Here is a 12,785-nt window from a genome sequence, read left to right as displayed (position 1 = left end):
GTAGGATAGGAAAAGGGAAAAAAATAACAGTCCACTAGTATTTATATAAACTAAGTTAGTATTTAAAATATGTAAAAGTTAGAAAGTAAAAGATGAATAACTGTTTTGTAGATTTAAAAGATTTATTGAATTTTGTTAATCACATCTTCTATTTCGCACACTAGAACACAAATCACAAATCAGTTTAATTTAGAATCCCAATCAAATATAAAAACCGATTATTTAATTTATTTTTATTTTGATTAAATAATATTTTATAATTCAATTTTGGTTTCGATCTTTTAATTTTATAACCATAATTTTTTTTTAAAATTTTTAAAATAAAATCATAATATGTTTTTTCCTATTATTTTCCATATAAGACATGTTTTATTTTATTTTTTGTCTTTCACTCATAAAACATAAAACTTTATTAATTTTTACTTTTTGTGCATATTTTAATTTTCAGACCCCAGCAATAAAACATTAACAATTATGTAACATATAATAAAAATAATAATATTATTATTATCATTAGCCTTATTATATTTAGATACTTTTATATTATTTAAAATAGTTATTTTACTATTTGGATATTATACTTCAATAACTTTGATATATGATCGTTTTTTTTTGTAATTTTTTAATAATTTTCCTATTACATATTTTAGCTATTTTATGTTATTTTAAATTTGAATGTTTTTATAATCCTGTAAAGATATTATAACTATTATTTTTATTTTTAATATATTAAATAATATTAAAAAAAAATTATGAGAAAAAAATTTAAGAGCAAAAATAATAATAATTAATGAAACACATTGTCTCGGACAAAATTGTCAAATAATAATAAATGCATAGCAGGGAATGTACTCATAACTCATGGTACTAATTCTCCAAGTGAAAACAAACACACACTGATTGTGTATACAAATAAAAATGCCACAAAACTTAATGCAATGTGAGAATTATCATCTAAAGCAACTTTGATATGTTGCTATTTGTGACCGAGATTCAGAAAAAAATGTCAATATGAAAATCCAGTTTCTTCAGCATCAGGTCCCGGTGCCGGTGCCGGCACCGAATTTGAAGATGAATGTTTAGATGAATGTTTAGCAGCAACCAGGGCAACGAAGAAAAGTGTTGAGAGGAGAGAAACGAGGAAGGATTTGATGGAGAATGATTGAGATGCCATGGCTATGAAAAATTTAGAGAAAAAAAGAACAAAGAAAGAAACGTTAGATATTGTGTGAGGTTTTGTTTTTATTTTGTGATGAAAGAGTGAAGAGATGGTGATGCTATTTATATTGGTGTGCAAACGCATGTGCCCTCTGGGAGCGTTTGGTTGGTTTGTCCAGAGAAGCCGAAATTATTGCTTCTTCTCTGCTTTTCAAACTTTTTCTTTCAACAACTGCTTTTGTTCACCTCTAATTACGTATTTTATATTTTTCAAAATTTTAGTTAACTTCTTTGATTGTTAGAAATGAGTGTCACAAAACATGAAGAGAGACAATAAAATTATAATTTATCCAACGAAATACTTTTATCTTTCGAAAGTAAAATAAATATAAAATTATGATAGGAAGCAAGTTGTCTTGTTTAAAATTATAGTGTATATATGATCTTGAGGTTTATTTCACACTTAATTTACACGGTTAATGCTCTCTTATGTGATGTGATATATATATATATATATTATTGTATTAAGTCTAAAAAACTTAAAATGTCTCATTCTTTTCATTTTTGTAGACACATGAGAAATAAATTCATTCTTACGAGTATTATCCCAACTTATCCTGATTTTGATGAAGAATTCTTGTATTAATTAAATAAAAGTATATGGATATAGATAATATCATGACATGAAACATATTCAATTTGTCTCCATATCCATCTCTAATTTAAATTAATAAAATATCGTTAACTTATTTCCTTTGTTTTTTTTGTCAATTGTTTCATTTCATTTTAAAAATATTTCTTTTATTATATAAATTTTTATTATCTATCTTAATTCTTCAATTCATTTAATATTTTGACTATGATTTTCAAGGTACTTTCTCTCATCATAATCTCAATTTCATCTTTTTTTCCTTCGTGTGACATTTCTAGAAAAACACATTATAGAATTATATCGTTTATAAAGTATACATTTGATTATTTTTGTTTTCTTTTTAATATTTTATTTGTTTTTTTTTTCATATGAAAATATATGACAATTATTTTTGAATGTTCAATCGTTAAAATTTTAGTTTATTAGGTAATACAAAAAAATTATCTTTTTTTTATTTTACTACTTGTCTATACCTATATATAGAGAGGATTCTCCTCGTAAATGCTCTTTTGATGTACACATTTATTTTTTCCACTTTATCCTTAAAAAAATATTTTATTTTACAATTTTAACAATATATAATAAGAGGTTTTTTGTCATTTATTGTTATCTTGGTCATTCCTGTCATTTTTTCTTTTTTGTATTCAATCTTATTTTTTTTAATTCTATAATTGGAAAACCAAACGTAACTTACGTTAACAACTTCCCACTTGCCTCCCTGTAGAAAACTTTTCACTTCCCTCTTTATCAAAACCATTCCACTTCCCTCTGTATAAAAAACTTTCACCTTTCCTCTGTATAAAAAAACTTTCACCTTTCCTCTCTGCAAAAAATTTCCCATTTCTTTCTTGATTGTATAAGTTACAATAATAACATTAATGTATCTGAACCCTCACTCCCTCCCCTCGCATCTTTTCTCTTGGAAACAAATCTTCCATTCTCACTTTTTTACTTTTCTCTTTCATTTTTTGTATACATGTACCCTAATCTTCATTTTTTTGTTTTGTTCCAATTTTTTAGTCTTCTTTACATGCATTGTGTATTTGTATATAGGATTTTGTATATAGCTTTAGTATTGGTTTACAATTGTCATCATCATCAAGTGTGTGAAGTTTGGTCCCTTGGTTGAATTAAGACGGGTAACTCTTCGTCCAATGCTCTCTCTTCTCCAATTCCCCTAACTCAATGTGTTTCCTCCACTCTTAAATGAGAAAGTTTCTCAATTTCTTTTTCACAAGACACAACAAGTGTAAATCTAACCACGTTTCGTTGTTTGCGTTTCAGATATCCACATTGCATTTCAGATATCCACATGGCGTTTCAGATATCCACATTGTGTCTGTTGCTTATTTCTTTAGTATTTCCCCCTAAATCTTTTTTCTTCATCAAAGACTCAAATTTAACTTTTTTTTTCTTATCAAAAGCACTAAAATGATTGTTTTATAAACATTAACCATTCACTACTTCATTTATGTCTTCAAAGATCATTTTTAAGGATTTAAAACTGAAAAAAAGATAAATGTTTTATTAAGCTTATTTACTTGTTCATGTTTTGTTCCCAGGCTTCTTTGATATGAAGGTGTAGAAGTCATTAATCCATAGGTAAAGAAGACCCAGAGGAGGAAGCACAAAGATGAAGTTGGAAACAAGAGTGTTTATTTATTTATTCATTCTTATTGAGTCTCTTATGTAAAGGAAACAAATGATTACTTGAAGAAGATGAAATAATATATTAGTATTTGTTCCGATGTAACCTTAGTGACATTAAAATTATTAAAATATTCTTTCTCATTTGTATATTTAATTGATGAATTTAGTTTTAATAAATCTTATTAAATACATAATATACATATAACCTCTTTTATTCAATTTTTAATATTAATCATAACTATATATAAATAATAAAATAAAAAATGCGGATAATAATTTTTGTAGTATTTATATAAAGTAAGTCAAGTTAGAAAGTAAAGATGAATAATTGTTTTATAGATTTAAAAGGATTTGTTAAATTTTGTTCATCAGATTTTTCTATTTCACACACTTTCTTTTAAGAGGACACGAATCAATTTAATTTAGAATCCGAATGAAATATTAAAACCAATTATTTAATTTTTTTTCTTTTGATTAAATAATATTTTATATTTCATTTTTGGTTTCGATCTTTTAATTTTATAACCATAATTTAAAAAAAATTAAAATAAAAGCATAATATGTTTTTTCCTATTATTTTTCATATAAGACATGTTTTATTTTATTTTTTGTCTTTCACTCATAAAACATAAAACTTTATTAATTTTTACTTTTTGTGCATATTTTAATTTTCAGTCCCTAGCAATAAAACATTGACAATTATGTAACATATAATAAAAATAATAATATTATTATTATCATTAGCCGTATAATATTTAGATACTTTTATATTATATAACTTATTTTAAATTTTATATTATTTATAATAGTTATTTTACTATTTGGATATTATACTTCAATAACTTTGATATTTTTTTTGTATTTTTTTAAATAATTTTCCTATTACATATTTTAGCTATTTTATGTTATTTTCAATTTGAATGTTTTTATAATCACTACAAGAAAATCATGAAATAGAAACCAATTTTTAGAGACCAAAATAATTAGTTGCAATAGTAACTAAATTAGAAACTATTTTAGAAACTAAAAAGAAATTTGGTTTCTAAATTAGTTTCTATTATTTTTTATTATTGTTAAATAGTTTCTAAATTGGTATCTAATTAGCAACCAAGGTTTTAGAGACTAAATTTAGAAACTAAATAATTGGTATCTAAAACCTTAGTTGCTAATTAGATACCAATTTAGAAACTATTTAACAATAATAGAAAATAATAGAAACTAATTTAGAAACCAATTTTTTTGTTAGTTTCTAAAATGGTCTCTATTTTAGTTCCTATTGTAACTAATTATTTTGGTCTCTAGAAATTGGTTTCTATTTCATGATTTTCTTGTAGTGAATCTTGAAAATATATTATAACTATTATTTTTTATTTTAATATATTTTACTATTAATTTAATATTTATTATATTTTTAAATAATATTAATAATTTTTTATGAGAAAAAAATTTAAAAGCAAAAATAATAATAATTAATGAAACACATTGTCACGTACAAAATTGTCAAATAATAATAAATGCATAATAGAGAATGTACTCATAACCCATGGTACTAATTCTCCAAGTAAAAACAAACACACACTGATTGTGTATACAAATAAAAATGCCACAAAACTTAATGCAACGTGAGAATTATCACCTAAAGCAACTTTGATATGTTGCTATTTGTGACCAAGATTCAGAAAAAAATGTCAATATGAAAATCCAGTTTCTTCGGCATCAGGTCCCGGTGCTGGTGCTGGCACCGAATTTGAAGATGAATGTTTAGATGAATGTTTAGCAGCGACAAGGGCAACGAAGAAAAGTGTTGAGAGGAGAGAAACGAGGAAGGATTTGATGGAGAATGATTGAGATGCCATGGCTATGAAAAATTTAGAGAAAAAGAGAACGAAGAAAGAAACGTTAGATATTGTGTGAGGTTTTGTTTTTATTTTGTGATGAAAGAGTGAAGAGATGATGATGCTATTTATATTGGTGTGCAAACGCATGTGACCTCAGAGGAGCGTTTGATTGGTTTGTCCAAAGAAGCCGAAATTATTGCTTCTTCTCTGCTTTTCAAACTTTTCCTTTCAACAACTGCTTTTATTCACCTCTAATTACGTATTTTCTATTTTTTTTAAATTTTAATCAACTTCTTTGATTGTTAGAAATAATTGTCACAAAACACGAAGAGAGACAATGAAATTCAAATTTATCCAACAAAAATACTTTTATCTTTCAAAAGTAAAATAAATATTAAATTATGATAAGAAGCAAGTTGTCTTGTTTAAAATTATAGTGTATATATGATCTTGTGGTTTATTTCACACTTAATTTACACGGTTAATGCTCTCTTATGTGATATATATATTTTCTTGTATTAAGCTTACAAAACTCTCATTCTTTTCATTTTTGTAGACACATGAGAAATAAATTCATTCTTACGAGTATTATCCCAACTTATCCTAATTTTGATGAAGAATTCATGCATTATTAATTAAATAAAAGTATGGATATAGATAATATCATCACATAAAACATATTCAATTTGTCGCCATACCCATCTCTAATTTAAATTATTAAAATATCGTTAAATTATTTCCATTGTTTTTTTTGTCAGTTGTTTTATTTCATTTTAAAAATCTTTATTTTGTTACATAAATTTTTATTATCTCTCTTAGTTGTTCAATTCATTTAATATTTTGACTATGATTTCCAAGATATTTTCTCTAATCATAATCTCAATTTCATCTTTTTTTCCTTTGTGTGTGGCATTTCAAGAAAAACACTTTATAAAATTATATTGTTTATAAAATATACATTTGATATTTTTTTAATATTTTTATTTGTTATTTCTTTTCGTATGAAAATATATGACAATTATTTTTGAATATTCAATTGTTAAAATTTTACTTTATTAGGTAATATAAAAAAAATATCTTTTTTTATTTCACTACTTGTCTTTACCTATATATAAAGAGGATTCTCCTTGTAACTTCTCTTTTGGTGTACACATTTAATTTTTCCACTTTATCCTTATACAAATATTTTATTTTATTATTTGAAAAATATATAATAAGAGGTTTTTTGTCATTTTATTGTTATCTTGGACATTCATGTCATTTCTTCTTTTTGGTATTCAATCTTAGTTTTTCTATTCTATAATTGGAAAACCAAACTTAACTTACGTAGCTTTCTTAACAACTTTCCACTTTCCTTCCTATAAAAAAAATTTACTTCCTTCTTTATCAAAAACTTTCCACTTCCCTCTCTGTCAAAAACTTCCAATTTATCAATTTATCTCTTAATTATATCAGTTACAGTATTAATTTTAATGTATCTGAAGCCTCATTCCCTTCTCTTCTTTCCTCTTGGAAACACACGTTCCATTACATGCATTGTGTTTTTGTATATAGGATGTTGTATATAGTTTTTGTTTTGGTTTACAGTTGTCGTCATCATCAAGTGCATGACGTTTGGTCCCTTGGTTGAATTAAGACGGGTGACTCTTCGTCCGACGCCCTCTCTTCTCCAATTCCCCTCACTTAATGTGTTGCCTCCACTCTTAAATGAGAAAGTTTCTCAATTTCTTTTTCATAAGACACTATAAGTGTAAACCTAACCCCGTTTCGTTTTCTGCGTTTCATATATGCATATTGCATTTTAGATATCCACATGACGTTTCAGATATCCACATGGCGTTTCAGATATCTACATGGTGTCTGCTGCTTATTTTTTTTTCACTATTTCCCCCCTAAATCTGTTTTCTTTATTAAAGACTCAAATGTTCTTTTTTTTATCAAAAGCACAAAAATGATTGTTTTATAAACATTAACCATTCACTACTTCTTTTTTGTTTTCAAATATCATTTTTAAGGATTTAAAACTGAAAAGAGATAAATGTTTTATTAAGCTTATTTACATGTTCTTGTTTTGTTCTCATGCTTCTTCGATATGAAGGTGTAGAAGTCATTAATCCAGGAGTATTGATGGCCCAAAGGAGGAAGCATAAAGATGAAGATGGAAACTAGAGTGCTTATTTATTTATTCATTTCCATTGACTCTCTTATGTAAAGAAAGAGATGGTTACTCAAAGATGATGCAATCAAATGTTTGTATTTGTTCAGATATAACATTAGTGAGACTAAAATTATTAAAATATTTTTTCTCATTCGTATATTTAATCTATGGATTTAATTTCAATAAATTTTATTAAATATATAATATACCTATAACCTCTTTTATTTAATTTTTAATATTATACATAACCCTATATAAATAATAAAATAAAAAACAGAACCTCTCTTTCCACTAGTTCAAGATAAAATAGATTCAGTTATAATATTTATCTTTTAGTGTGTGTATTACATAACATAAGTATAATTCAAATGTTTGATAAAGAAAAGAAAAAGTTATTCAATAATAAATGATTAAGAAAGGAAGGACGCATGAAAATTGGATAAATTATTGGTGACTAAAACTTTGAAAATTGTAATTAATAAATGATCAAAAGTCATAATGTTAAAAAGTTACAAATAAAATATGAGAAGTGGTAAAACACATTCTTTTAAAGACTGTTTTTTTTTTATTGATTAAAATTTATTAAAAATTACAAAATCAAGAAAAGACCATTACAGAAAATGTGAAACCTTCAAATTTAATCAATTTTTTTTATAAATTTCAACCAGTAAAAAATTGTGTTTAAAAGAACGTTGTATTAACATTTAAAAAAAATAGTGCACACAATCTATACAGATTAAACGCATTGTGCTCACATAACATAACAACAATCTAATAAATCATAATATAAAAACTAATTATAATTATAAAAAAATTATTATATTGACTTAATTAAATATTATTTTAAAAATTACAAATATTCAAAATAAATATCTGCTTAGTTATCAAAAAATTTAGTTACTAATTAATTTAAATTCTAAAATTAATAGCTAATTAAATACTAATTTAAAAAATAATTTATAAATTTTATTAATAATAAAAACTATTTTAAATACCAATACTTTTTAATTTCTAAAATAATATTTAATTTAATTAATATAATAAATAGTTATTTTTTATCTTTAAAATTAATTACCATTTACCGATTTTCTAGTGTCATAATAGAAAAATCTATTTGATTTTCACTGTACGAATTTTTTTTGTCAAAGTTAACTGTAATACCAAAGGTTTATTGACTTGCTTAATATAACTTGGTTAATATAGTGACTAATTATTTTTTTTCTCTAAAATTAATTTTTATTTATATTTAATGATTTTCTTCTAAAATTAATTTTTATTTATATTTAATGGATTTGATATATATCATCAACTTTTTTTCTTCTTGATATGTATCAACTACAACTATTCATATGGGGTATCCAACACAACCATATATGCTATTCCCAATACAAACAATAGTGACAAACCACAACACTTATATTATTTCTCAACAAAGTGAAATCTAAATTCAGTAAAAATCTAAATGCACTGCTTAAGCCACTCAGGTCTTCACTAGTAAAAAATTGGTTTCCTGTATGAGATAAACAAAAGTCAATGATTGATTCACCAATAAGAACATTTTAATACACAAAATTGTTGAATTAAAAACTGAAGTCAGCTTGTTCAAGATGTTAAACTATCAAAGTACACTTATATAAATTGCAGGACTAATATAAGCAAACTTGAATATATTGGTTAATTGTTGCAAGGACTATCATTACACAAAATATTTCACTGGGTGGGTCTGATTTACTAAAAATCTATTAACAGTAACATGTTCTAGGAAATCAGTTCTACTACTGGTGCAGAGAAGCTTTTGGACTACTTCTGTTTTTTGGCGAACCCTTTGGAGTATTATTTTGATGTCAAAGTGATACCAAAATGCTTATAAAATTATACAACCTCTCATAAGATAGCTTAACATTTAAAAATTGTAAAGGGAAAAAAAAGGTTAACTTACTCAATAATCCCTATTTTCAATTTTTGTTTCAAATTAGTCCTCACTAAAAGCTGTTAATTTTTGCTGGACTATAGGGACATATTTGAAAGCTCAAAAAACTATATTTGACAAATACAAATTGAATAGGTAACAATGTTTATCTAAATGCTTTCAAATAGATCATTGTAGTTCAGCAAAAGTTAATGACTGTTGGTGAAGTGAAGACTTATTTGAAAATATTTGGTGGTATGGGGCCAATTACAAAATTTTAAATTATAAGAACCAGTTCAAAAATCAGTGAAACTATAGGAACTTACAAAATGATTTAACCAAGCAGAAAAGAGCAAAAACTTAAAATAGTTATTAGAATGGAGCTGGAGCTTTATAAAACTAAATTTGAATTGGCCTCAAGCATTTCCACATGGTTAAGTTCCCATAATATAGCATTTACTCATAAAGCAAGGGAACACATTATAGCCTCATTCGAATTCCCAAGAATCACATTTCACATATGTGTTGGATTTAGGATAGTCAGTAGTTGTAGAATGAGTTCTCAATACCTACAAAAACGAGTCACTCGGCGAGCTAATACTGCAACTCGGGGACAGCTAACTAGAACCCGGCATCTTCACAGCTTTCGGTCTTCTATACCACAATATTGCAAACCATAGAGTCCTCAAGAGAACCCCATTTGCAAAATGAGGAATGATTATACGTCCCCAGTAAGGGTAATACGGCCCTGGCAATTTGATAAGTGTGAAAAAAATTGCAATGGCAATTAAATGCCATGGAACTTCTGCATCCTGAAAACAAGAGCAGTAATTAGCTATGGTAAAAGGGTGAAATCAAACAAGACATAGGCTGCTATACAGTAAATAGGGAGGAAGGACCACCAGACTAACTTTCTCATATCTTGCTCTATTATGACCAGTAAAAATGATCTCAAAATATAAATACCAGAATAAGTCCCTAACAGATTGGCCCCTAGAAAACAAGGCAAACGTCTGGAAAACAAGGCAAATGTCTAGTTTTGGAATATATCATCGTATTCATCCTGAATTCTTTGTGCAAGTTGGATTGCTAAGTTGGAATTTGCAAATTAATAAACATCTAAGGTAGTCACCATATTGTCCATACACTGTCATAAATCCCCAAAGAAAAGTCATCAAGTGCAGTGAGATCAACTAATTCAAAAGGATCATGCTGTGTTTTTAGAAATTCAAAATATGGAGATAATGAGGCAGTTGAAAATGTTTTACAGGGTGAATGGAAGAAATTAAGAACCTATAGAGCTCAGGCATCACAACTGTTTCATTCTGAATGAGAGAAAGTAATTATTGAAAAAACAACAGCTTAATACTACATCCAACAAATCTCTCTGATATCTAGATTATAAAATGGCGAATAACCAATGACCATACCTTTAGATGTGGAGATAACTCGAGGGCAGTCACTTTAAGAATCCCAGCAACAGCAACTCCAAAGAGAACTGGAAGAGGAACCAGAACTAGCTTCCTTTCATGTGCACAGTAGGACATTTCACTCAGTGAGGTAACTGCAAATACAGGCACGGCTAGGTATTTGACAACAAACAAAATAAGATCAAGAATAAGTTGAATTAAGTTGTCTAAGGCTTTGTTCCATGGGAAAATCTTCACTGGCTCAGGAGAACTGTCCCAAAGCTTTTGTGCTTTGTCTATTAACTGGTTAAGCTTCATTTTTCCATGATCATCTGATTGTTGTGCAGACATATTCATAGAACAGGAGATCTTGGTCACTCTCTTCTGAGATACACCAAATGGTTTAACACTTAAGCAGCAATTTTGCTTCTCAACAAAACATGGTGTACCCTGTGCAACAGCAGATAGGGGAAATTTTAACTTATGAAGCCAGTAACCAGACCTAAGACAACTCTTTTTTAACTGAATGTCAAAGATTCAAAAGAGTTTAACAGGCAAGCATTATCGAAATAGAAGTTTTTACACTATCAAACAATAAAAAGTTATCCATTCAATCACTTTTAAAATAGTTATTATAAAAGTCAATGAATTTACCATACATGGGGATCTGTAATTGAATGATAGTGTAGAAGACCTTTACACTGAGAGTAGATGTATTATTTAGGGTCCATTTGGAATAGCTTTTTTACAACTTAATTGAATTATTTTATGGTATAACAACTTGAGCAAACATTTGGAAGTGCTTATGATATTTCAACTTATTCCAATAAGATTCTAACATAACTTGTGAAAAAGGGCTTACAATATATATGACATATTTCAATATAATTTCTTTTTTAATTGTAGAAAAAGAAACAACTTATTCACACATGCTTCTACGATAAACAACTTATTGTAGAAGCTATTTACCCAAACAGACACTCATCCAATTCAAAAACTCCAAAAACAAATGATAACTGGCAATTTACAGATTGAGTAATGGCACTATCTACAAGTTGTAAAATCAAAAATTTCCTGACCTTGAAACTCTAATAATTTAATTGCATTTCACATTTGATTCGTCACCTTGCCCAAATTATTATTATATTATTTTAAAATATCCTTGACTATCATTTTGGTTTGAGATAACAACAGAATAAGAAAAATTGCCTACTAAGAGAAACAAGGATATATTGTAAGGGAAAATGTTGAAAAGAGTACCTTGAAACCCAGAAAGGGAGGTTCGATTGAGACGGTGTTGTTGAGGATCAAGGGTTGGAAACGAGAAGAAGCAGTAGCAGATAGAAGGTGAGAGGGATAGGGGAGAGACATGGTTGCGTAGTTGAAAGATGAAAACTTGAAACCAAATCCGAATACCCTTTTGAAAGAGGATTGCAATTCAACAAGTGGGTTTTGCGGAGGTGTCAACTACGAAAATAGCAGAAGAGTGGAGAAACCATACCAGGTACACTACTAGGTCTGTTCTAGTGTAAACTTAAAACTAGAGATAATATTGATGCTGGTATTTAGTAAGAATAATTTTTAAGAAATGTGTGAAAATGATTAAAAACCTGTTAAACAATGTTGATTTTTTTATTAATTTATACTTTATTAACTGATTTATTCTATACAATATTCGTGATATATTATGTGTATGACAATTCTACCTCTAACATATCAATTCTAACATACACACAATACACTATTAATGAACCCAATACACTATTAATGAAAATGATAAAAAAAGTCTCTCCAAAATAATAAAAATAACCTTAAATAAAAAGAGATATAGATAAAAATTATTTCAAAAAATATTTTGGATTTTCAAAACACATGTTTAAATTTTGGAAATTTTTATCTGAAACGTATTTTAATTTTATATTCTGGGTTTTTTTTTAGAATGTATTATTTTAGTTTCGAATTATATTTACTATTCTGAATTTTTAAATCCAGAATAGGGTAATTTTGGAAA

The 12,785-nt window shown here is 26.7% G+C and overlaps 1 protein-coding gene across 1 annotated transcript; it reads right to left on the bottom strand.

Moving 5' to 3' along the window:
• Positions 1-8,754: 8,754 nt before the first annotated feature.
• LOC137806113 (uncharacterized) lies at positions 8,755-12,349 on the bottom strand. The gene is made up of 4 exons (XM_068606070.1): positions 12,035-12,349; positions 10,796-11,224; positions 9,935-10,177; positions 8,755-8,966 (listed from the first exon to the last, which is right to left on the bottom strand). The coding sequence occupies exons 1-3, from the start codon at positions 12,143-12,145 to the stop codon at positions 9,983-9,985; spliced, it is 735 nt and encodes a 244-aa protein (XP_068462171.1). The 5' UTR covers positions 12,146-12,349; the 3' UTR covers positions 8,755-8,966; positions 9,935-9,982.
• Positions 12,350-12,785: the final 436 nt, after the last annotated feature.

The sequence above is a fragment of the Phaseolus vulgaris genome, chromosome 3 (genome assembly GCF_000499845.2).
Source record: "Phaseolus vulgaris cultivar G19833 chromosome 3, P. vulgaris v2.0, whole genome shotgun sequence".
Lineage (NCBI taxonomy): Eukaryota > Viridiplantae > Streptophyta > Magnoliopsida > Fabales > Fabaceae > Phaseolus > Phaseolus vulgaris.
The sequence above is the reverse complement of the archived record's forward strand: the minus strand, read 5'-3'. Positions and strand labels throughout refer to the sequence as shown.

Bases quoted from the DNA above. Each gene is read 5' to 3' on its own strand.
- LOC137806113 (XM_068606070.1), bottom strand. From the start codon at position 12,145: ATGTCTCTCCCCTATCCCTCTCACCTTCTATCTGCTACTGCTTCTTCT. The intron at 11,225-12,034 runs GTACTCTTTTCA...GCTGTTGCACAG, and splicing joins CTCCCTTTCTGGGTTTCAAG to GGTACACCATGTTTTGTTGA. The intron at 10,178-10,795 runs GTATGGTCATTG...TCTTGTTTTCAG, and splicing joins AGTTATCTCCACATCTAAAG to GATGCAGAAGTTCCATGGCA.